The sequence below is a fragment of the Acinonyx jubatus genome, chromosome C2 (genome assembly GCF_027475565.1).
Source record: "Acinonyx jubatus isolate Ajub_Pintada_27869175 chromosome C2, VMU_Ajub_asm_v1.0, whole genome shotgun sequence".
In the NCBI taxonomy this organism is placed as follows: Eukaryota; Metazoa; Chordata; class Mammalia; order Carnivora; family Felidae; genus Acinonyx; species Acinonyx jubatus.
The window spans coordinates 46,820,414-46,846,882 of record NC_069384.1 but is presented as its reverse complement, the minus strand read 5'-3'; the positions used below and the strand labels follow the sequence as shown (position 1 = coordinate 46,846,882).

The 26,469-nt window shown below is 39.8% G+C and overlaps 1 protein-coding gene across 3 annotated transcripts in view; it reads right to left on the bottom strand.

Moving 5' to 3' along the window:
• Positions 1 to 204: 204 nt before the first annotated feature.
• Positions 205 to 26,469, bottom strand: part of COL8A1 (collagen type VIII alpha 1 chain) — a 151,675-nt gene continuing 125,410 nt past the window's right edge. For all 3 annotated transcript variants that reach the window (XM_053220732.1, XM_053220731.1, XM_027077618.2), the window contains 2 exons: positions 7,629 to 7,959; positions 205 to 4,859 (listed from right to left, as the gene is read on the bottom strand). In XM_053220732.1, coding sequence (XP_053076707.1) covers positions 2,953 to 4,859; positions 7,629 to 7,956 — 2,235 coding nt within the window. In that variant the 5' untranslated portion in view covers positions 7,957 to 7,959 and the 3' untranslated portion in view covers positions 205 to 2,952. The remainder of the gene's footprint in view (positions 4,860 to 7,628; positions 7,960 to 26,469) is intronic.

Below are 26,469 nucleotides of genomic sequence, written 5' to 3'. Positions count from 1 at the left end.
ATAGAAAGGATCTGGGGCCCTGACTGGAGCTACCACATGAGCACTGGACTGCTGATGCTCAGACCTGTTGTGTCAAAGAGAAATAATTGTCTTGTTTAAGCTATGATTTAGGTCTCTGTTTCAGCAGCTCATTAGTACATAGGGAGATAAAAAAAAATTATGAGGTTCAGTGTCAGCTGAGTGATATGAACAAGATGAGAAACATACTTTTAAAGATATTTAATAAGTCTTTTTTTCAAATCAGTACAAAAATTTAAATACAAAATTGATTTGCTATTGACAAGTCTCAAATCTATCATGGAAACTCAAAAAAGTTACCAGTCTATTCACCTTTCATGGTGTTCTGCAAAATATTTGAGAACAGTCACCCACTACAGACATTCTTTTCCTCTGTGGGATGTCATACTGCATTAAAACTCTGTGTTTAAATAACAATGCCAATTTTGTTCATTTCACATGGAAAAGTTCTGGTTGAATTTGAATTAAATAGGGATTATAGCTCTATCCCTAGATTTTCGAACATGTGGTTGTTTGTTTCATCTGCTTTTACACTAATGTGTTAACAGGATGTGCAATATTTAAAAGGGAAACACAAACACACAGATAATTATTTAAAACTCTTTTTTAAATTAAATGGAGTAATTCATTTAGTTCTGAGATTAGCACCATTGTAGAATACACAGTATTTGGCATAAATTTTGCTCCTCCCCTATCTAAAAGTTAGAAGCATATGCCTGATGATATACACACTCACACACATTTCATATATATATATATATATTATATATATGTATATAATATATATATATATATATATGGAATTGAGTAACAACCAATAAATAAGTTGGAAGGTATTTTAAAATGTGAAATTTGGTTTTACCTAAAGAGGTACTTTCTTACTTGGTGGAAAGAAAAAGCCCATACATGTACAGATAAATACGGATTTACAGATCAGCTGATTTGACTTGCTTCCAAGCCATTTCAATGCATCTGTTTAGCTGAAGGAGCCCAGTGGGTCCTTATTGCCTCCATAGTCATCAGTCCAAAACCAGCATCCTCAAGACCAACCTGAAGGGTATTTGGCCATAGAAACGCTGTCTGCTTTGAAAATGAAAGTTGGGTTGGATATCTTTTGATGGGAAAAGTTTGTCATATAATTAGCAGTGAATAAGAAACCCTCTGGTAATGAACTCATTTCTCTTTTTAAGAAATTGAGAAGAAATGGTGCTCGTTTACCATATACGGGAAAAGACACCTATTAGGTTGGGGAGGATTTTCTTGATGGTTAAAATGATTCAGATTTGACATAGACACATTTCCATGTGTGTTTATACCGTATTTATTTGTGTATTTTTCCATCTGTACCTTTCCCCTCAACTTCTCACTTTTAATTTTGAGGAAGAGATACAAGAGTCCACCACTATAACCCCACATTATATCCCCAATTCCTTATAGTATCAGCGGCAGACTCATAGCTGACTGAAATATTTTGTCTGCGTTTTGAGACCAGATTTGAATGCCGAAGCAGTTAATATGTACCTAAGTGAAAACCTGGAAAGACACTTATTTTTCTCTTTAAACTTGTATTGACCCTTAACTTGTGCTGAGTATGAGGTGAAAAAGAAGCATGGGCTCTTATTTGCCGTTTGACATTTCAGATAGCTGTTCCACAGGTTGCTTCTAAAGAAACAGTTTTTTTCCTACAACTTTCCTTTTCCTCCTAGTATCTACACTAGAAAATACTAAATCCATTTTTTTTAGTTTAAAACTTGAGAAATAATTTTTCAAAAAAATTATTTTCCTATGGAATTCTGAAACTTCTTTGCCTCCCCAAGTAAAAAATGACTTGGGTTTTGGAAATTGATTTTGGAACCTCAGACATACCAATTTGCATATATACAACACTGGGAAATTTCTTCAAAATTCAACAGCTACTGAGAAACACTTAAAGCTCCTTCATGGGTGAAACCTCATTGTAGTCATTTGTATGGGTAGGCAAGGAAGGGGGATTTTTATAGGCATGTAAGCAATTGAAAACTGATGATAATGAACATTCCACAAAACTGGAAAGTTATTATTTTTTTCTTATGACTTCCACGTGATTATGTTGGTTGGATCATAGTGGAAGGAGGGAAGAAAAAAGAAAAAAAAATTACAGAAAATAAAACAAAAAGAACCCTTGAGAAAAAGGTGAATTAACTACTGCCCCTGTCTCCCAGCTGGTTGTTTAGCTTCTTTCGTGGCACTGTCTCATGTCCCTCAAACGTCTCATCCAGTGCAAGGCACAGAGGAGGCACTGAGTAAATTACACAGTGGTCGATTGGTTCACTTGTTCTTTTAGAGAGACAAGATAGACAATTCTGAGTAGGACTCATGCTGAGAAAAGATACAGCCTCTGACAGAAGGGAAATATCCCTTGGACTAAAACCCTACTGGTCCCCCCTGATTCCTCCCGCTGGGGCTGTAACACAGCAGAACCCCTCATCCACATTCCATGGCAAAATATCTGCACAAATACAGAGGAAATTATGCAAGTAAATACGGTATGTAATTGTTATCAATGACATTTCTTTAAGCCATATTGATAAATCTTTAAACAGTATGAGCAAATGACTTTCATTAGCTATGATCTTTCATACTGAAATATTCTGAATGATCTGAATAAGCAGGTTATGGAAGCATATAACAATACAACAGCTAATATGATTCCAGTGGGTACAACACAAGTGTCAGTACTTGATACATAAATCTATCCCATCATTTTCAATTATAGGCTGCTGTGCAGAGCATTAAACATGCATCTTAGTTTTTATTTGTACACGATGGTTCAAATTTTCACTGAAATATAACTTTCCAACTATATAAATGTTTTGAAGCAATTACATTTTTCATTTGGATTTTTTCGGTGCATCATTTTCTTTTCTTCTGTTAAATCTCTCTTTCTTTTCTTTTTTACATGGGATACAATAAATATCCTGAAAAGGAGGAATGGACGTACTGCCCAGCATACAATCCTGCGGCCTGTTCTGAGGGCATCTGGAGGAACACTCGGTCTCCGGGCCTGAGCAGCAGCACCGCACTTCCAGATGCCTGGTCCAGAAAGCCCTTTTTGTACTCATCATACGTGTACATCATGGGCTCATTGTTCTTGAACAGAGCAACCCACACGTTGCCCCCCTTGCAGTGAACATGGTATGCAAAGTAGTAGACCCCAGGGACCTCGCAGGTGAAGATGCCCGTCTGTGGGTTGTAGTTCTGTCTGCCATTATAGAGCAGTTTGTCAAACTTCACTGGGGCCCCCACAGGTGGGAAGGGTGCAGTCAGCTCAGCTGTAAAGGCAGGCATCTCGTAGGCTGGCCCTCCATTCTTGCCTTTCTTAGCCCCATAGGCATGGGGGGGTTTCACTCCATCAATTCCCAGCCCCATGTCTGGCAGATACTCTCCATGGGGTGGTGGTGTAGGGGGCATCACAGCTGGGGGACCTGGGGGTCCTGGAGGGCCTGGGGGCCCTGGAAGGCCCGGCTGCCCTTGAGGACCAAGGGCACCAGGCTTCCCTGGGGGGCCATGAAGTCCTGCTACTCCAGGCTTCCCTACTCCAGGGAACCCAGGGGGCCCTGGGATGCCTGGTTCCCCTTTGGGGCCTGGCATTCCAGGTGGTCCAATGGGCCCACTGGGGCCCGCAATCCCTGGGATGCCTGGAGGACCCTGTAAACCCTGATCCCCTGGGATTCCTGGCTCTCCCTTTGGTCCAAGCAGCCCGGGAGCACCAGGGAGCCCCGGTAAACCTTTGAGCCCAGCTTCCCCCTTGGGCCCTATGGGACCTGGCAAACCCCTCATGCCAGGGGGCCCTACTTCACCAAGAAAACCTGGCTTTCCTGGGAAGCCTTGAAGCCCTGGCTCACCCTTGGGACCTGGTGGCCCCTGTGGCCCTACAACCCCACCTTCTCCTTTGGGTCCGGGAAAACCAATAGCACCTGGAGGGCCCATAGGACCTGGGATTCCAGGCAGGCCTGGCTCTCCTGGGGGACCCCCCATTCCTGGGGCTCCTACTGGTCCTTTCTCCCCTCTTGGTCCCAGAGCCCCAGGCAGACCCCCTATGCCCTTGTCACCTTTGGGTCCTGGGAAGCCAGGTTTCCCAATCCCTGGAATGCCTGGGGGTCCTGGCAGCCCTGGCAGTCCTTGTTCCCCTTTCCCGCCTGGAAATCCTGGCTGGCCAGGGATCCCATCCTGGCCTGGTTTCCCAACTCCAGGCATCCCAGGAGGCCCTTGAACTCCTGGGACTCCAATAGGGCCTTGTGGACCAGGTTCGCCTGGAGGACCTGGCTTTCCCAGGGGGCCCTGGGGCCCAGGGAAGCCTGTAACTCCTGGTTTGCCGACTCCTGGAAGTCCAACAGGGCCAGGAGGGCCATGCATCCCTGGAGGACCCTTCAGGCCTGGCAGACCTGGCATCCCGAAGCCCTTCTCTCCTTTAGGACCCTGAAGGCCTGGAGGTCCTGGTGGTCCTTTGGGTCCTCGCTCACCCTTTGCACCTGGTTGCCCTGGTAACCCTGGCCCACCTGGTTTTCCAATGCCAGGAAGTCCATGGGGCCCTGGAGGTCCTTGTGGTCCTGGGATCCCCATTGGCCCGATCTCCCCTTTGGGTCCAATTTCACCTTTTGCTCCGGGCATTCCCATGGCTCCTGGCTTTCCTGGCATTCCGGGCATACCTGGTTTTCCAATTCCTGGATATCCCTGTGGCCCTGGCTTTCCTTTGGTTCCAGGTATCCCATGACCTGGTAAGCCAGGGGGCCCAGGTGGTCCTCTTGGGCCAGGCTCTCCACGCGGACCTTGCTCCCCTCGTAAACTTGCTAATGGTATTTCTATTGGGGGAGAGGGAATGGGAGTGGGGGCAAGGAGGGAAAAAAAAAAGAGAAAGAAAAATTAATATTTATTATTCCTTACTTAAGGAAGTCATGATGATCATTATTTAATTTTGACACCTTAGCCTATTACTTACTGAAAGGAGAGACTAGGAATAATGTGCTCATCTTCCGGGACTGTACTATCCGTACTTAAAGGGCAATCAGGCTGATAACTGTTTTGTCATGTTTGAAATACTGTTGAGAACTGATATCTGTAGCTGCTTTTATCAGCATTGGTTATATAAAAAAGCTAAAAAGTAATGAGGAAACATTTTTCCAAGTACAAAACTCCAAAGTTTTGAGATGGTGTGTTTGCTATGAAGATTTTGGAAAATTCAAAGAAGGATGAAGAAAAATCAAAGTTGCCTATAAGCCCACTACTCAAGAGATAATCACTTGACATTTATATGTATTTTCATCTCATGTATTCTAGGTGTGTGTATGTGTTAAACAGTGTTGGTGTTTTTATTTTTTTTATTATTTATTCTACCTAATGTATTTTTCCATGTCCTTGATTTTTTAATACATTTTATATATTAAATATATATTAATATATTTATATTTATATACTTATTTATATATAATTATATATTTATATGTATTTAATATATATTTAAATATATATTTTATGCTAAATAATATTTCCTATTAAATAATATTTTTGGGTAAATAATATTTTAATGTATCTTATATATTAAATACATATTTTGTGGCTAAATAATATTTCCTCTTGTGCTGAAAAGCAGTAGATGTGTTTAATGAAAGTAATTATCTTGTGGATTCAGGGAAGAATAGAAGCATTTTATCTTGTATGTGGTTTAATAACATCCTCCACGTCTGTCTCTAGAGCCAAATACATTTGCTTAATTCCTTTAATGTGCTATAGGATTTCCTGAGCCTCAAATATGAATTCTTTAATAAATTATTCCTCATTTGCAAATTAGGTTTCAAACAGGAGAAGTAAGGTACTTTAGGCTGACAAGCAGTGTGGAGAAGGAATTGAGCTGGGATTAGGGGCAGGAAGCTCTTCTTGGACTTGAAATGAGATCTGGACTGGGCCATTTAAGCCTTCACTGTCTCTGCTTGCCTCTCTGCAGCAAGGATAATATAGCCACACTACAACATTAGATAATAGATAATGAAAGATGTTATGCTTTCTCAGATTGTTATCAAAATACAAAGCACATGTTTGTTAGGATGATTATGCTGTGCCTTTCACGGCAATACAACTCTGGATCTTCTATGCTACTGAAATGAAACACAAAGAAATGAAATTTTTGGCCTCAAAGTTTTATTTTAACAAATAGTCATATCTTAATCCTGACCATTATATTTTTCACTGAGCTACTGTCAGGGAACAAAATAGAACCATAGAACTTATATTCTTAGCAAATTCCCCAATTGCAATCTGGTACCCATCAGAATAAGAACAGGAAGTGCCACAAGCCAGGCAGGCCACTCAAGAAAGGAAGGAAAACAATCCTGATAATCCCTTAAGTGGGCTATCAGCTCCTAAAGAGAAGAAAATTGGGAATGCTTCTTTTACGCTAAGTAGATATTCTAGTGCTATTAAGACATATTATTTCTAAGCAGTGTGTAGCTACTATATCAAGAACTTCTGGGACAGGGTCATGTCTTACTCATCAGGGATCCTTGATGTCTAGCACAGTGCCTGAACATACTCTTCTTATCTAGAGTTTCTTGAATGACCAACTGTAGCAAGTCAGAAGTTTCTATGTTGTTTTGGTATTTACTTAGCATTTTACTTACCTTATGCCACTGATTTTTCTCAACAAATCTTACTTTACAGATGAAGAAAAGTAGTTTCAGAGAGGTTTTTTTTTTTTTTTCATTGAGGTATAGTTGACATACAATATTATATTATTTTCAGGTCTCTCATTTCTGGCCTCTAGGCCTCTTAGCACCAAATCCAGTCGTACCCCAGAAGTAAAGCTTCCTGCTTTTGCAGAGACCAGTAGGAATGGCCTCCACTTTCTCAAAGGGAATTGCTATGCCGATGCAGTTCCTTTCCTATAAATGCTAGGTTTCCTCAGAATCCAGATAAAACAACTGAAGTTTTAAGAAAGTGTCTCTCACAGTGCTAAGCATGTTGTAGGTGCTGAATAACTAATGAATATGGCTGGAAAGCAATGGGAAAAATGTTCATCTGTCATGCAGTCCTTACCTTTTATAGTCTCCTTTTATCAGTTTATTAACAGGTGTAGTAGCTTAATTCAAGCACTCTTAAAAACAGTGACATTTATCCAGCTCCTAGATTGCAAAATGCTTTCAAATATATGTATTTTTAACACAGTAGGTCCTTACAACATTGGTGTCCCAATTCAGAAGACTGACTTATCACCTTTTTTTCCCCCATTGCTTTAATCCCCCCAGCATCTGGCCCAGAGTCTGACACAAAAATAGATGCTCATGAAATAGTTGCCAAATGTTTGAACAGATAATGAGTAAGAGAATAAATTATTTGTTATTAAATATGTTTTGTGCCATTTAATGCTATTAAAATAAAGCACAACAGAAAACTAATTTTGTCTGTATTTTTAGGTCTTGAACTTTTTGAGGATAGAGTTTAGAACACAGTGAACACTTAATGAATATCAGTAATACATTCAAGAATAAAAATTTATAAAATGTAGCTTTTCCCCTGATCTCATAGTTGAGGATTTTGGAAAGCTGCCATTTCATAACAGCACAGGAATGTGATGTTACCTTTGCCTTTCTTAGGTGCTGCTTCCTTGCCCATTCTTGGCACTGGCTGAATTTCCTTCATATATTGGGGTAGATGTGGATATTCTTTGCCATACTGCATGTGGGGCAGCTCCTTGCCCATGGTGAGGCCATCTTTGCCCAAAGGCATGTGAGGTACTTGCTGGCCCAGAGGCTGGTATTGTGGAATTTGTGGTGGGATCTGAGGAGGAATTTGTGGTGGCAGCGGCTTGATCCCATAGTAAGCACCAGCCTGAATGAACCTGATGGAGCCCAGGGAAATGGTAAGCAGCACTCCCAGCAGCTGCAGAGGGCCAGGTGGCACAGCCATCACCTGTGGAAGGAAGGAATGCACCAACATGGTGAAAGCCTTACAGGCCAATAGACACGTCTATTTAGAGAAAGAAGGGGGAGAAGAAGGAAACAGTCTTTATCAGCAGAACATCACCAGTGGAAGATACATGAAAAGGAAGAAGATGGTGACTTTTCAGGAGAAAACAAGCAAAAAACAGAAAAGAGTAGGAACTGTCAAATGAAGGCAGTTGGTGGGATTATAAGCTCTGGGAAATATCAATTCTGCCTTCTTCCGTGGTACTGGAACCCTTGATTTTTAGCTGGAATGAAACAGCCCAGAATAAAGACATTTCAGCCAAGTGTGGCCATGTGACAAATGGATGTGGTTGTAATGGGTACAAGTTCCAAGAAGGACCCTGAAAGAGAGTGGCCCTGTTCCTCTTCCTCCTTCCTGCTGGCTGAAATGTGGATACATTTGCCTGGAAGCAGAGCAGACATCTGGGACCAGAAGTGAAATCCGTGCACTGAGCATGGTGGAGCAACAAGCTAGAACAGACCTCAGCCTTGGCTGAACAAGAAGGTCCCATATTAATCCTTAAATTTAGAATTTGTTTACACAAGGAAGAGCTAAAGGTTTATCCTCTTTAAATCATTATTCTTTTTAGTATCACATTTGCACTAAATCCTAATGGATTGAGTAGGTTGTCCAAAAGGAGGCAAACTTGGTGGCCAGTCAGGCTTTGCTAGTATGTGCCAAAATTCCATTCTAAGTGGAAATGGTAAGTAATTGATAGGCTTTATGCCAGGGACTGAGATTTTTCATCTGCCCTTTAGCTGCTTTGGTGTGGTCACAAATAAATGTAAAAGTTGAAGAGCAAGCAGACAACAACAATGCAAACCACAGAAGTCTTCTGAATTGGAAAGAAAGTACAATATGACAGTCCCAAAATGCCATTGTAATATTTAAATACCGTAAAGTCATTAGTTTAGAATCTGCTCATTTGGACCGGGAGTCCATTGAAGTTTATCTTGTACTATTATGAAGGAAAGGCGTTTACAAAGCAAATTAGTTGCATAAAATAGGGTTGTGTAACTACTCACATGAATAAACTGTACAAGCCCTTAAACTGTACAAGCCCTTTAATAGTACCCTTTGCAATTCGACATTTAACAGAATAAATGCAAATGGGGCTTATAGGTTTATAAAAACCAACTCAAAAAGACCTCTGGAAATGCCCAGGGCTGAAGATCCAGAAGCCCAGGGAACTGCAGTGCTCACAAAAGCCCACTAGAGGACACCTGTGGTACACACTGAAGTCTGTTCTTCCTGGTACTGACAGGACATAATAAGGTGCTCCCCATACGTTATTAAAGGGCTTGAAAATCTGAATCCTAAGTGGAGTGTCATCATTATGCTGGAGAAAGAAGTGGCAAGGTTCTCACAATTTTTAATGTCAGAATATTCTGAAGAACTTTGAATAAACTATCTCTAAATAATTTAATTTCCAATCTCCTGTGAGTTTGTTTTCTTTGCTTCTGCCTTAATTCTGGATCACAGTTTTCCACTTAGAAAATATGTGTTGACTTTGCGACATCCTATTCAAGAGGGATGCCAAGAGTGTGAACAGGCTACAGGAGAATTGGTTAATAAAAAGCACCTAAGAAAATATTTAATGGAATCTCTACCACAAAATTCACTGCTTTATAATTTTTCTAAATATACTAACCATATTTTCCCCAAAACATCTGTCAGTAAAATGATTTTTAAAACTTTCTCCATTTCATAAATCAGAATAGTCTCAAGGACTATTTGATTCAAGTGTATTCTACATAGTACATGTGCTGGTAAATGGGAGAAGATAGAATGCTGTTATTTTCTGTCTTTCTAAGAAGGATTATTATAAACCATTTGGAAAGAGCCACAAAATTGGTATTGATTTATACTCAGTAGTCCATTTTATTTATTTTTTTGAAAAGTTTATTTTGAGAGAGCGCGCATGAACAGGGGAGTGGCAGAGAAGGAGAGAGAATCTCGGCTCAGAGCCTGATGTGGGATCAAACACACTGTGAGATCATTACCTGAGCCAAAATCAGGAGTTGGGACACTTAACTGAGCCACCCACGTGCCCCTATGGTACATTTTTATCTTAGATGGGAAAAGAACATCTGTTGTAAGTACTCAATGATAATTTATTGACTACTCATCAAACGCAATGCTAGACCCAGCTAGGGATTATAAAGATAAATATAATATGGTCAATGGGCCCTGCCCCCACAGAGCTTTTACTTTTTTTAGTAGGGATTGACAGCAGAAAAAAGTGAATTTCCCATCCTCTTCTGTTCTCCAGTATCTTTAATCCTTTCCCCTTGAAGCAACAACTTTTCCCATTTTCCTCATATGTTTCCAGAGGTATTCTAAGAATATGCACATATAATACATATTCCTTTAAGACACAAATTACAACGTACTATACAAACCACCATTCCTTACTTTGTTCACTCAGAAGACCAGAGCTTAAGACCTTATTTCTCATTTTAGTTTTGTGTATCTGAACAGATCTCTTCAGGTTCTTTATTTGTTAAAAATAAGACTCAATTGTTCTCTAGAGTCCTTAACATTCAGGGTTTAAGGCAGTCACCAGAGAGCTGGAAGTATTAATCTATACCAGAAATACATGGTAATACCTGGTAATGTATGAGCTGGGACTGAATTCTATCTTTGGGGATGAATGAATTTAATTACTAAACCCTAAACTTGTGGTGATGTCTTTAATAATAAGCTAGCATACTTGGCCCTTCACCCTTCCATCAATTCAGTGAATGTGTTGGATTATACTTAATAATTTTTAAACCAGGACAATCTAACGAAACATTGGAAAACTGGAAGGAAGCAAAATGCCTGGAAGAAGACCAGTTGAATACCAAAGGCCCAGTGGGATCCTACTTTACTACAATTATTTCCTCTTGTAGTCTTGGCCTTTCCTGAAAACCACCTCCTTAGGTCTGCCATCTGCCATTTCTCTGGCTCTTTTTTTAAATAAACTTTGTTCAGTTTTAACTTGAATATTTATGTAGGGGCCCTGGTTAGAATTTACCGCTTGACTTACCCTTACTGATTTCCCTCTTGTCCCTGAGGATAGTTTTGGTGGTCAAAGTGGTGTGGTGGTTCTCCCCAAATCACTCAAAAGAACATCAGATTTGTGTAACACTATACAAACACCTGGTGGGAGGAAGGAGCCTTGGAATTTCTACTGGGAAAAAAATGGTGGTAATGGATTTTCTTGCCCCCCCTTTTTTTTTTACCCCCCCCCCCACCGAGGACGCAAGATACAATAATGTGAATTCTAGTTGATGTTTTCTTAGATTTATACTTGATAACTGGTACGTGTGTGTTCGTGTGTGTGCACGTGTGCACGAGTATACGTGAACATCAACGTATATAATGTGTGCAGACAGTGGATCTTTGCCAGTCAGACCAACTTAGTGATGGGTTTCATGCCCTGTAGAAGACCAAGTTGAGTTGTAGCTATACCATTCCCCATGTCTATGGCTTTGGGTAAGTGCCTTATCTTCACTAGGTCTCAGTTTCCTTACCTATAAAACAGCAACTATAAAAAATAAATTATAATCTTGGCCTCTCCCACAGAGCTGTTTGAGGGCACAAATGATAGTAGGAATTTTTTTGTAAGCTGAAAAGCACCATTCAAATTTAAGTTATTATTAATGGAGTGTGACCAAAAAGACAAATCAAAACCAACTGAAATGTCAAAGAGTTTCAAAGAAAGATACTAGCCAAAATAAATGTGAGGTTAACTGCAGTAATGATAAACCTAACATGAATAAAACAATAATGGCCATTAAAATATACTTGTTAAAAAAGGGCAAAAAAAAAAAAAAAGAACAGCTGAACCAAGGCAGTTATTCATTCTGGTGTCAGAGTTGCCAATCCTAATCATTTTGTACAGTTCTAAATGGTTCCCTATATTTGGGAAGGGCTGCGGAGAATTTCAGTTTCCTCATGTGACCTGTGATGTATATAACAGAATAATGTGATATATATTATTTTAAATGCCCCTCAGCATTTTCTCTTTGTATTTATCCCCGTGAGATTTTGGCTTGCTGTGCAAAAGAATGTGTAAGTATTTAAACCTTCAGTCCTTGCCCTAAATCCAACTTTCACTTTCACATGAGGCTAACACAACACACACAAGTGTGTGTGTGTGTGGTGGTGGTGTTGGTGGTGGTGGTGGTGGTCAAGCCTCTTTCATCTGCTCCTGGGTAGTCCCTCCCACAGGAGCTATAGTTTCTCAAGGCCTCAGATATATCACCCCTGAAGCAAGGGGAAGTCAGGCAGAATCCTACTCCTGTGATATTTACCAGAATTGTCTTCTTGGCTTTCCCATGCCTCTCAAAGAAGGTTCTCTTCTGATTACATTTCTCAGAGAAATTCATTCATTAGGTATAGTTATTTAAGGAGTGCCTACTAAATGTTACAAACTGGGTACTGGTGAGAGGAGTGAAACAAATGAGGTTCTAGATCTTATTGAACCACTTTCTAGTGTGGGAGGCAGGCAATAATAAACAAGTTAAAAATAAATTTTATAATTTCAGATTTGAGTACCATGAAGAAAACCAAGCAGGGTGAAGAGCTTGAGAATGCCTTGGGGTGGAAGACACTGTTCTGGAAAGAGTGGTGGGTAAAACATCTCTGGGGAAATAAATTTTGGATAGAGATGTGAAAGTTGAAAGGCTTACTTGTCTCTCTTAAGACACAACATACACACACACACAAAGTCTTTCTTATCACACTGGTAGTTATAGGTGCCTTTCACTAATGTAAACCATTGTTTCAGAACTTTACTCCTCATCTGTGTCTATCTTCATTTTCACATCTTCATTGTATTCTTTTTATTCTAAGGGTTTCTTCTTTTTGATCCTCCACATTTTAACTCTACTGTATTAGTTTGCTAGGGCTGCCATAACCAAGTATCTTAGACCAAGTGGTTTAACCAACAGAAACTTATTTTCTCCCAATCGTGAAGACCAGAAGTTAGAGATTGAGATGTTGGCACAGTGGGTTTCTTCTGAGACCGCTCTCCTTGGCTTGTAGAGGCCATCCTTTCTCTATGTCTTCATATGGCTTTCCTCTGTGTGTTTGTGTCCTTTATAAAGATGCTAGTCATGTTAGATAAGGGCCTATCCTACTGACCTCATTTTAACTTGATTTCCTCTTTAAAAAACCCTTTCCAAATACAGTCACATTTGGAGGTACTAGGGATTAGGACTTCAACACAGGAATTTTGGTGGATACAACTAGCTCATATCACCTAGACAATTCCTCTAGACCAACTCAATTCCTACTTCTGCAGTCTTCCCTACCTTTTCAGCCATCATTATCTTCCTCTTCCTATTGAAAGTTTAACACAAAGTTAAATGCAGCTCATCAACCTTATGTTTTTTCCTATTGCTTTTTGTTTTTTTGTTTTTTGTTTGGTCCATTATACTTCAACATGATTGTAAGCTGAGGACAAGGCAACTATGTGATATTCTTTCCATTTTCTCAATATCTATTTCTAGATAGATCTTCACAGTCAAAACTCTTAGTGCTGATGGGGCTTTAGAAAATATCTATTTCAGCCTCACTCTGCATTTAGAATCCTACCTACACCCGTTGAAATATGAAAGCCTTCATATTTCCTATTTGAATATTAATCATGATGGAAACATTCATAAAGCAACCTATTATCTTGTTGTACAACTATTGTTATTTTTATTACCTGGTAGGAGCAGCTAGTAGGAGAGACCACCTTTTTTGATTCATATGGCAGGGTACATGTAGCTTACTTTTAGCGGGAGGTGGGAAGTGGACATTAAAAATATATCACAAAATTGGATAAGGCAAAAGATAGATGGTTACATGATCTTTTACTGTGATGCAAATAAAACTACCTTAGGATCATCTAACTAGGGATATGTAACTTTATTGCATAATTGATTAGTTTTACAGATATAACAAGTCAACTATGTTGAAAAGGATATGGTTTTATTGCTCTTTGCTATGTTAACCAGTTTTGTATGTAACTGTATGTAACTCAGGATTTTTTTCTATCAGCTCATTATAATAAAAACCCCAAGGTTTATTTTTTTTTAATTTTTTAAATGTTTTTTTTTATTTGAGAGAAAGAGAGAGAGAGAGAGAGAGAGAGAGAGCATGTGTGGGGAAGGGTCAGAGAGAGAAGGAGACACAGAATCTGAAGCAGGCTCCAGGCTCCGAGCTGTCAGCACAGAGCCCAATGCGGGGCCTGAACCCACAGACCGTGAGATCATGACCTGAGCCAAAGTCAGTCACTTAACCGAATGAGCCACCCAGGCATCCCTAAAGCCCCAAGTTTTTAATATTTTGTTTCAAACCAACTTTGTCACCATGTTAAATAAAACTTTGGCATGTTCACTTATGAATGAGGATTGTGGTTTTAGCATTTTGAGAATTATGCTTTCATGGGGACACAAAAAAAATAGCCAAATACATAAATATAGGCAGTTCTGGAAAACATGGAGAAAAACCAAGCAGGAGAGGGTAGGTAAGGAGATAGATGGTTATCATTTGTGGAGATGATGTTCTCTGAAACTCCTTTTACTAAAAAAAATTGAGCCTTCTGTGCTTGGATGGGCTGGCGCCTAGGGTTTAAAGGAAAAGAGAAGCCACTCTAAATCATAGAGGATAGAGAAATTCTGGGGGATTCTGGAGGAGATTAAGTGTGAGCAGAGTTGATTGCTGCATGGAGGAGAGTCCCAGAAAAGGAGACCTCCAGTGAAGGAACACTCAAGAAAAGAAAAAAACTCATTTCAGATGGGCTTTTTAAGTTTATTATAGAATGTATTATAAATCCCCTTTTTCATCTCCTCAGAGAGGAAGAAATCCTAATCCTTCCGAAGAAAACCTAATTCTTCTGTCAGAACTGATTTTGAGGGAGTTAGATGGAAGAATGGTTCAATGCTCCAGGGTGGCAAGGGGCAAAATTGGTGACTGTATATGAGAAAACCAGAACTAGAGGATGGCTGGGGAAGGAGAGGCAATGAACATAAAAGTTATAATAATATTAGCTATGTTTTTGAGCACTTACTTTATGCCACCACCATGAACATACTTCAAATACATTATATCATTAATCTTATATCTACTTACTAAGTTTTACTTAATGTTAAACTCAAATGATATCTCCCCATCCTATATTTATAAAATTGATTATTTTACTGAAATTCAAGACTGTTAGATTCCAACTTAAAATCTTTAAATTATTCTTTGATTACTTTTAGGAGCTGACCTCCAATACATTAGCTAACAAATCTTTCTACTTTGTTTGACAAGGCAGAGATCTAACTATACTGTCACTTTTCTCCATCTTGTCCTCCAAATACCAAGGCTGCCTTTTTAGCTGAAAGAAAAGAAATTCTCTGTTATTTAGGATGAGATCTTGGACTGGATCCCTTACTTTCTGCTTTTTGGACTAGGGACACAAGCTGGGAGGCATTCATGAAGTCAGATAGCCACTGGCAAGGTGAATATGCTGAGATGAAGCCCAAAGAAAAAAACCTATCAGATGTTGGTCAATCACTTCAATGAAGGCAGTGGGCAAGATCATCATAAGCACTCATTAGTTTTAATCAATCTGCTTATTTACATCTACCAAGACTGATATAAGTACAAAGCAGCTTGAAAAATATATGCTTCACAGATGAATCTGCTATAACCAAGAGCAGCAAACAACCTCACTATCAGCAGAGCATGACCTCACGGGTCCTACAGAACTTGAGATCTCAATTAGGTTGTGTCCCCAGGTCTAGAAATGGGCCACCCACATAACCCCTCTGAAGCAAATGACCAACCCCCACATTCCACAAGTTCTCCAAAAGAAGAGATTTCACAATATTCTCCAGTAACCAACTGCAGGATTTCACAGACCTACATTTCTTAATATCTAATCTGGATCTTTCCTGCTGAACTTTAAACTCATTTCCCCTTTTCCATTCTCAAAGGAGGTGGGAAACATCTGGAGAATATTTTTCTTAAAATGATAGTTCACATACTTGAGGTCTACAATTAGCTCCTTTTGTCTCTCTAAATAGAAGCACGTCAGCTGTGAAGTAGTTTATCAAATACTTGAGAGGACCCCCCCCCAAAAAAAATACTTGAAAGGACCCTTAAAAGAGAAAGTTCTAAAGTGGAATCCTGTTTTTGCTTTGTTTTGATTTCTCCCCATAACATGAACACATCATTGTTCTCAGAGCATAGAGCACCTAAATTCTAGTTCTGACCTAAGCAGGTCTCCTATCCTGCCAAGGCAACAGTTTTCTCATTGGCAGAATGAGGACATTGACTAGGTGACTCAAAGGTCCCCTCCAGTTCTAAAATTCTATGGTAGCTGTGAACATGAATAACATACCCACACTTCATAGATACATCATTTCATGAATGTACATGTTCAAGCCTTTTGGATGTCATCAAGTTAAATTAATCTCACATCTTCCTTCTTACGGCTGGAGATGGAACAGGAAGAGTTTGAATAGCTCCTCCCTCCCCCTAAGTATTCCTCTGATGAAATAAGCTGCACCTGACCAGAAACAAAAGGAAGAACCTAAATAATAAAACAAAGTTTAGGGACAAAAAAAAATTGCCATTTATAATTTTTAAAATCATATTGAAAGATTAAATAAAAATTGAAGCGTACTTAGAGAAATCTTTAAGAAGTGGCTACAAATGATTAAAAGAAAACCTCTCATAATATGTAAGCTCAAAAATTCCCTCAGAGTCATTTAGCAAGTATTGATGTATACTTCCTTGCAGGGAAATGACAAATGAATACAGAGTATGGCTCTCAGGAAGGAGAAGTGGGTAGTGAATAGGTGTGACATAGTCATGTTTTTTAGAAAGAATAATGTTCATTTTGTAAGAAAAATTAAAGATCCAAAATTTAAAGGCAGTTCTATAGTAAAGTATGCTTTGATGTGAGCATCCCAAGAGTAAGGTCCTCCCAGTTCTATGGGTCTGGTGACATGTAGCAAGGTCAGTTATTTCCTGGTGTGTCCAGAGAAGGACTGGAAAGTCCTCTGGAGAGCATCTTTCTCCTTCTCTTCACTAATACAATTTATGTAAGTTACACAATGTGAACTAAAGCTGTTTTTAGACCTTTGCAAGGGAGAATGTGTGGAGAAGTTTCATTTAATGTAATCCAATGAACTGGTTGTTGTAAAATCACTTATTTAGAGCAAATAGCCATAATCTGTTCTGTAAAATATAACTTTCATGGAACATTTGCTTACTGTAAACACTTTTATCTCACCCTGAACACTTATTCAGACCAATGGGATTACAAGTGAATTTCAACCAACAGAATTCAGCAGTATCCTTGTCACACAGACAGTTAAAACTCACTAGTTGTGTTTGAAGTAGTCCTTTGTAAGTAACAAATGAATAAAGTGATAAAATTATACTCATTCCCAAAATATCTAAGGTCACAGAGAATAAAAAGTTTAAACCAAATTAGGTAAAAAGACAAGAGCACGTAACCATGTTCCCTGAATGGCCTTCATCTAGGTCCTAAAGTTTAAGAAGTCAGGGTTCTAGGGCAACCTCTAGATGTGGGAGGAAGAGACAAAGAGGAGAAGATAGCTTGCTTACGGACTCCAACTTTCTGAGGAAGTCTGTCATATTAGAAGCTCTTGCCTTTTCTCCTTTTCTGCAATTCTGACCTTTTAGATGCTTCATTGTCGGCCAGCATCTTACTCAAGAAAGATTGAGAGATCAGGTGAAACTCAAATGAGTTAGTGGTTGTTCTTACAATTAAAAGTTCTGGGGAAAGTTTTGAAAATTGAGAAGATTGAAATATAAAGAACACTGTGCTCAGTTCCTAGCCAGCATGGGCATTTCCTGGAAGCAGGAGAGAGAGCCCTTAACCACTATAGATGTTTCTCCCAATACTTTCCTAGGATGGTGGCAAGCAAGGACTGAAAAGCATGAGAAGATCTTTTTTTTTTTTTTCTGCCCCACTCTGATTGGTACTTAGTACTTTTCTATCAGTATATCCAGAAGATGAAGTGAACTTCCCGTGTTAGCATTTTCTTTTTATTAGCAGGCTATTACAGCAATAGATTGCTCATTTTGGTATTTTTATAAGAAACTGTGAAACAAACAAAATTCCTTGAACCAAGGAACACATCCAAGCCTTTCCCATATTTCATTAATACTAAAATATTTATTAATTAAATTACTGTATGGTGCATATATGTCTTTGCGGGTTTAAAGATGACAGGTACAGGGCATGAGGCCCCAAATTGTTGACCTTTTTTTCACTTTTGATATGGTTATTTTTGGGGTTCAATTGTCGAAGTTTTATTTAACTAAAATTACTCTGAGCCACATAACCTTGAATGACTTAATATTAAAAGTCAAGCCCTAGAATTTCTATCCCACATGGTCAAAACATTAAATCAAATCAACAGCACTTGGAAATAAAAATAATTAATCAGTTTCTTCCAAAATTGCCCCTCCAGCCCCCACTCCAAGCTAATCTCTAGTCAAAACAGTAACCCTACTGGAGTTGTGCTTTTTAGCCCTGGACATTTCCGAATTATAAAAGAACTAAAAAAAATCTCGACAATTTCTTGGTCAGTAAATGTGAATTTGTTCTTTCTCTGTTACACATTTCAAGAGTAGCAGAGATAATTCCACAAGACTGTTCCCAAAAGAGAATTTAAATTAAAAAAAAATTTTAGTTCTCAAGCTGGGGCTCAGCCTAAAACACCAAGTTGTGATAAATTGTCAGCCACAGAGAGGGCTGTCTCTGAAACCCATCACTTTTCTACCACAGCTCCATCTAAGTAATTAGCCCACGTGGTAACATCCTGCCCTTTGAACACAGGCAAAGCACTGAAAGCAACCAAACCACAGCTATCTTGGTATTGAAAGTTCCATTTTTTCTAAGGGTGGAATTTATTTTGAAGGAGAGAGAGATGGATGTGCTGTCTGGGAGGAAAAATCATAAGGTTTTCACAGTTAATTCACTAAACATTTTTCAGAGAAAATGGCCGTGGAGAGAGGAAAGGACAAAGAATTATGTAATCAACGCCAGTTCCTGAAGATACATCTGGTAAGGAGGCTTAGAGTGGGTAAGAGACTTTTCTTTTTATGACCAAAATTCACTACAAGGCACAAGAATTCACAGAAACATGGAAATTCACTGATAAACATGTTTCACAAATGTTCTTTTGAGGGCCTAGAGCGTGAATAGGAAACTGAATGGGAGATGAGAGGCTTGGGGTGTAGTCACTTCTCCAACACGATACCCTTGTGTGTGGCCTCCTCTTCAGGGCCTCCTCTTCCTAAACTATAAAATGAGGAAGATGAATCAGAAGGAGTGGGGGAAGCCCAAGTACCTGGAGAAGCAGGGAGATAGGGGAGTGAGGGAGTTGGCTGGGCAGAGTTCATGGTGAACTAGGGAGCACTGCTCCATCCAGCTTTTGAACTACTCATTGTGTACCTAGTTTGGGCAGGTCTTCAAATTTTTCAGGAGAAGCCACACATTGGGAAAAAACCTCTTTGTTTAAAAATTTGGGCCCAATTCTTTCTTTTCTTTTTTTTTTATTTTTGAATTTATTTTTAATTTAATTTAATTTAATTTAATTTTAGAGAGATAGCATACAGAAGAGAGGGAGAGGGGCAGAGGGAGAGAGAGAATCTCAAGCAGGCTCCACTCAGCTTGGAGCCTGACATGGGACTTGATCCCAGGAACCATCAGATCATGACCTGAGCTGAAATCAAGAATCAAGAGTCAGGCACTCAACTGACTGAGCCACCCAGGCACCCCTCAATTCTTTTTTTTTCTTTTAAACACTGACTGGTAGGGGAAAAAAAAATCACTCTGTGGGCAGGATCAAGCCTTTAGGCTGCTGGGTACTTTTATACGGGATGGTCTCGATATCTCTCTTGCTCTAAAAGGCTGTATGGGGGTGTCCCATGCTTTTATTTGCTTAAATTTCTAAGTCCTGGCATTGTTTCTCTACTCAATATTTGTTGCTTAGTTTAATTAATAAATTCAACAATCTTTTTAAAAATATTATTTTTTTTAATGTTTCTTTATGTATTTGGGGAGACAGAGAAGGAGAGAGCGAGAATTCCAAGCAGGGCTTGATCCAACAACCATAAAATCATGACCTGAGCTGAAATCAAGAGTCAGACGCTTAACCAACTATGCCAGCCAGGCACCCTAAATTCAACATATATTGAAATTGTAAGCTACTGTGTCAGAAGCTGGAAATATATAAACATAAGTGAAAGTAAAACAAGGATCTATCCTCAAGAAGTTTCTACTCTATCGTTGAAAATTAAATCTTGATCTAGTATAAGTGTCGCACTAAAGACAAAACAGACCTTAACCTAAATGGGGTGGTTGGATGGGTAGTGTTGGTCAGACACAGGATCCTTGAGGGACACTGTCTAGAGCTAAGGGTTGAAGAATAAATGGGAATTTTCCAGCAGAGGAAGGAGACAAGTGGAGGCCATTTTGTGCCCCTTCCTCAAAATTATCTAAAAATACACATTGGCTACTGAAACAGTTAAAGAGCAGCTATCAAGGGAAATGCTTGAGTAGCAACTCTGAGCTAATCTGTCTGAATTAAATCCCGATTCTATTACTTCCTAGCACTGTGATGTTAGGGAATTTTACTTAAATACTCTGTGCGTCTATTTCCTCACACTAAATTGGGGAGGTTGATAACATTACCTGTTTCCTGAGGTTGTTAAGGACATTAAGGGAAGGACTAACATAAAATGCTTAGGAGAGTGCCTAGGTCTATATGCACTTTGTATGTGTTAGATATTACTTAATGGAGAAGGAGGAGGAAAAGTAGTAATAGCAGAGGGCGTCATGAGCACATATCCCACAACACTGCTTTACTGCTGTCCCGTTTTTGAAGAATTTGAAAGGTGATGATTTTTGTCCTCATTCTTCTCCAGACTTATTATGAAAATCAGTTGAGATTCTGAAGACACTTAAAGACAGTTCCTCATAAGTGGGTAACAAGTATTGTGTCTGCGTTCCCACCTGTTAGTACAGCCTGCCCACCCCCATATGAGGGCACTAGTTCAAATGTTGGATGCCTTCCCACTTCCCTTCTTTCAGTGAACTGACTACTGAGCAACTCAAAAGGCTTTAGCTTAGAAATTCAGACAGCCTAAGACATTTCTTGCAGGTTGGCCTTGTGGAAGTGGCTTCAGGACCAAGCTATATTTTATTGCTGAAGGAAGTAAAATTTGCAAGTGTAATTGTTATGGACTTTTAGGTCAGAAAATTGGCAGCTTACGATCATTTTTCTATTTTTTTAATGTTTATTTATTTTTGAGAGAGAGAGAGAGATAGAGCATGAGCAGGAGAGGGGCAGACACAGAATCCAAAGCAGGCTCCAGGCTCTGAGCTGTCAGCACAGAGCCCCACACGGGGCTCGAACTCACAAGCCGTGAGATCATGACCTGAGCTGAAGTCAGACGCTTAACCAACTAAGCCACCCAGGCGCCCTTTATGATCACTTTTTTAGAAGCTTTTCCATGGTATTTTTGGAGACTCAAATGATGATAATAACAATACTGCTATAGTTAACACTTATTTAGTGTTTACCATATTCCAAGACTTGTGTCTGAAAGATTTGAGCACCCAGCCCCTCACCGGAGACCCAGTTAGCCACAGACCTTAGCTTAATTCAAAACTACATTGAGTTTTGTATCTAAAAGACTACGGATTCAGTTTAACATACACTTCATTTATTGTTAGTGCAAAGGTAACCTCAAACCAAACTACCAAATAAATCCCAAACCATGTTTAGCAGCAAGAACTTACTGAAATAGAAAATATTTCTATTATTTAGAATAGAAAATATTCCCAGATAATGCAGCAAATCTCTAATGTATTTTATTTTGAACAATGAATTTTGGTCATAAATTCTGGGAGCTGGTTATGAAGAAGAAAGCTCCATATAAAAGCTCTCTCAAGGGTCCGGAGAACTCCAATCAGACTTATCTCTGCAAATTCTTTCTGCACCCAGTTCATAACTGTGTACAAAGTAGGCTTTATAAATGCTTGTCAAATGAATATATGAATGGTACCATATTTCCATCCTGTCCCTCCCCTCTTTTCTTTTTTTAAAAAAATTTTTTTGACGTTTTTATTTATTTATTGAGACAGAGAGAGACAGAGCATGAACGGGGGAGGGGCAGAGAGAGAGGGAGACACAGAATCGGAAACAGGCTCCAGGATCTGAGCCATCAGCCCAGAGCCTGACGCGGGGCTCGAACTCACGGACTGCGAGATCGTGACCTGAGCTGAAGTCGGACGCTCAACGGACTGAGCCACCCAGGCGCCCCCATCCCCTCTTTTCTAATGCAATTAGATCTTGGGTGATGGGAAGATTGAGAGAAAAACATCACGGTTTCCAAACACCAAATCAACGTGACTCTCCTCTCTGCCTACTATTTTCGTTCTCACGCTCCTGATTGTGTGTTCTGGTGTCCACTGCCAGCTCACAAGAATAGAGAATCCTACATAATAGCCATTCTTCTTTGGAAATTAATAAAGAATGCTCTTCTTGATTTAAAATCCCCACAACCTAGTCAAGAACAAGGAAGGGTTGGTTGAAGGTAAAATAACCTTGAGATTGGTGATAATTTTCACTCATTGCAAGATGCTTGTCAGCCTCTCTGCTGCTACTCGGAAGGTCTTAGATTTGGCTTGAGCTGAACGGCTACATGGTGGAAGTGTTTTCTAAATCCCCAGTCTTAACACTGAGGACCATAGACCTCAAGCAAAAATCCATCCATGAAAGCAATCTCTAAGAATCCATTTCCTTGTTTGTAAAACTGAGAGTGTTGAACTAAATGATCATTAATATTACTTTTCAGTCTAAAAACTCACTCTCCTGGTACGTATCCAACCTAGTCCTTTCTTGCTCTGTCCTAATCATATGAGAGACTGGAAAGAGGCAGACAATAGGTTCTGAAGTCAAGTATAACATAAAATTGGATGGGCAGGGAGAGGGGGAGGAGAGATGGGCATTGTACTATTTCACGTTCATGTGAACTCTTCATTAACACTTTGTGAAGTTCGACGGTTCCTTTCCCTGTGACTGCCTGTTTTGTGGGCCACATCCTTGCCATGAGTTTCTGTCTCCTGGCTGTGGAAGCCAGCCAAGGACACATTATTGACCACCTGCTCACTTTCTTACACAAGACGACTCCCCAGACTTATTTTCTTTGCTTTCTCCTCCTGCTGGTTTATGGCTTTCCCTTATGTAGCAATAAAACTCTTGGAGAGTCCTCTTAGGGATGAATTAATGCCACTTAAGTATATTTCCGTTAGCTGCCCTTTGATGGTTCTGTTTAAAAATAAAGGGGGAGTTGGGCAGCTTGGTTCTTATTGAAATTTTCCTTCCCTTTGCTTTAAAGTTACCATTCCTCAGAAACTCTTAGTTACGCTCCAAGAGAGCTTTGCTAACAATAAAAAAATGTCTGGGAAATGTTGTCTGAAGACAAACTACCATCTTTCAGTATTTTTTCCCCATTGGAAAGGTATTTACATTATAAAGAGGCCCTGCCCAGCCTGTGAGAGCTTTCCTCCTATTCCTTTAAATCTTTAAATTTATAAATAATAAATAAAAAATGTGTCTGAATTCCAGAAGAGCAGAACATGATCTTGTTCTCCACCCTAATAGCAAACAGATTAAGGATCGGGTGTCATGATCCCATTTCAACTTTGTGTAGTCTACAATTTATTTTTAATTTCACCACATTTTATATTTTATTAATTCATCTGAATCTTATATTTAATCTGTGTCTGCTCTGAGCAGAACATCCTAAGAGGTTCAGTTTTCTCTTCTCACAGTCCTAGCCCTGAGAGCTGGAAAATATGAGTGTCTGTCCTGAGCTTGACACTTGCCTTTGTGTGGCCTTGGATAAGCCACTCAACTTCTCCAGGCTTCAGGCTTCTCTGCTGTAAGAGCAATAGAATCTGGATATTGAGGGAAAAAAAAAATTCCCAGAGACTGGGGGGGGGGGTGGGGGGAGCAGTGTTCGGCTACTGTCATGGAGATTACCACTAGAATGAGCTATTTTCATTTGTTCTCTCTTTTGTTTGCTTAAAAGGTGAAGCTAACCAGATGACACTCAGTGAGGATTGGGGTAGTGTCACTGTGACCCATTCTACTGATTCCACTGAGCTCCTTATCACAAACCACTTCAGTTTTCTTTTCTTTTTTTTAAATATATTTTTAATGTTTATTTATTTTTTGAGAGAGAGAGAGATAGAGTGTGAGCAGGGGAGGGGCAGACAGAGGGAGACACAGAATCTGAAGCAGGCTCCAGGCTCTGAGCTGTCAGCACAGAGCCCAACACGGGGCTCCAACTCACAAACCCAGAGATCATGACCTGAGCCAAAGTCGGACGCTTAACCCACTGAGCCACCCAGGCGCCCCTTCAGTTTTCTTATTCATCCCATTCACAAACAATTTTTGAACCCCCATGCTAGCAACTATGAAGGATTCAAGATGCTAATTCTGCCTCAATTGCAATCCAAGTCAAAGACAAATGTGTGAAAAAGAGACACATTGGTCCTGCTTCCTTTCTTAATCTGGCTTTGTTTCTCCTTTTCATTCATATCTGTTCCTTGTTCTTTCCAACTCTATCCATAACTCCCTTGCTCTCTTCCACGTTTTTGAATCTCACTTTGAGTTTACAACCTCTTCAGCCCATTTTGAACCTGAGCCCAAATAAAAGCTAATGCCCTCAAAGGCCACAGTGGGGCACATGGGTCAAATCATCTTCCTTCCTCTCTTGATTCAAGGGCAGACTTCTTATAAGCAAAGAAGAAATGTCAATGTAGCATCATTAGGGTGGCATTAAAAAGCACCCATCCTTACCTAGAACCAAAATATCTCCTTCACAGTTCTGCTAAGTGCCTGAACTTCCTGTTAAAGTTTCTGAATCTGGGAAATTTAATACATTCCAATGTTTGTTTGTTTGTTTTTTGTTTCGATTTTTGTTTTTTGTTTTTTTGACAAATGAGTGATTGATAATGGAAAACAGGGTCCAAGGACCTAGGACTCAGGGATTTTAGGGGAATGCAGCCGGGGGAAGTCTAGGTGGTCTGAGTGGGTTGGCCTAGCTGGGAATGGGTAGACAGTAACATGGAGATGCAAGGTAACAGGTATCTTAGGGAAGTCAGAGGCATAGGAGGAAGCAGGAAGCCTCACCTGCTTCCATGCCATCACCTGTCACCAGGCTAGTAGCTCCTAAAGAGAATGGCTGATCCTGATGGCATGATTGATTTGTGCCTACCACATTACCACTGAGAGGCAAGAGTTTATGCATTCAAGAGGGACCCCCTGCAGGTTGGACTCTCAGGAAAGGAGTTCACCTTCAGAAAAGCTCCATGGAAACTGGCTGCAGCCTAGCTCTATGTCTGTGCTTAAGATGACAAACATAATCATCTCCAAAGCTTGGACCCTCTCTCCCAGATAGGAGAAGGGCTGGCACTCTCTTCAGCCATGATGGATGAGTGGCCTGGAGAGGGATGGAGCCAATATTCTGCCATATCATAGTTGTCCTTTATCTTAGCCTCTGATTATGCCAGGGGAAGGGCTGGTGCTTCCTTCGTCATACAGTTTAAATGCCTCAAGGCCAAGTGGAAAGCTCCTTCTCCTGGAGTCTGACTTCCAGGCCTGCTATATATTTGTGCATGGTGCTAGCCTGGAATGTGCTAAGCACAACAGGGAACCCCGTAACTGCTATTGCTTCTCTCTCTATAAATTTTCCATGATAAACACTGCTTGACCATTGCCTTTGCACAACAACCTCCAGATCCTAACCCAGTGCTCTACTGGGAGATTGGAGTTCTAAGATATAAAGAATGAAGAGAAATACTCTCACCAATTAATTGATTAATTCATTGATGCATTCACTCAACATTGTTCGGTACTAGCAAATGCCAGGTGCTACAGATACAACAATGAGTGGAAAATGAGGTCCCTGTCCTGGAACGACTTACAGGCTAGAAGGGTTGGCTAGCTGAGGAACTGACTGCTCAGACTCCTTTCCATCTCTGAGAAATTAGTCACAGGGAAACATTCAACTCCTGTTCATGTGTGTTAGGCTGACCGACTCACTTGCATGACAATTGCCAGCATTTTTACAATCTCAAGCTGGCTTCCCTCCATCTTCCAGCATGTGATTAAGGCCTTTTCTGCACTCTAGTCCTTGATGTGTATCCACAAAAAACAAACTTATTTTAATATCAGTCTCAACAAGACTTGCAAAGAATGCAAATAGAAGACATCGGATAGCAAACATAAATAACTTTTGAATTATCTCTGTGAGCATCTGGTGTTATACAGAAGCACATTAAAATATGAATTATACACAAGCAGTCTGAGGCAGGCAAGGAAGGACTAAACCTACATATTATTTAGCATATAATCACACTCTGGATTTTTTTAGAAGAACCATACTAGA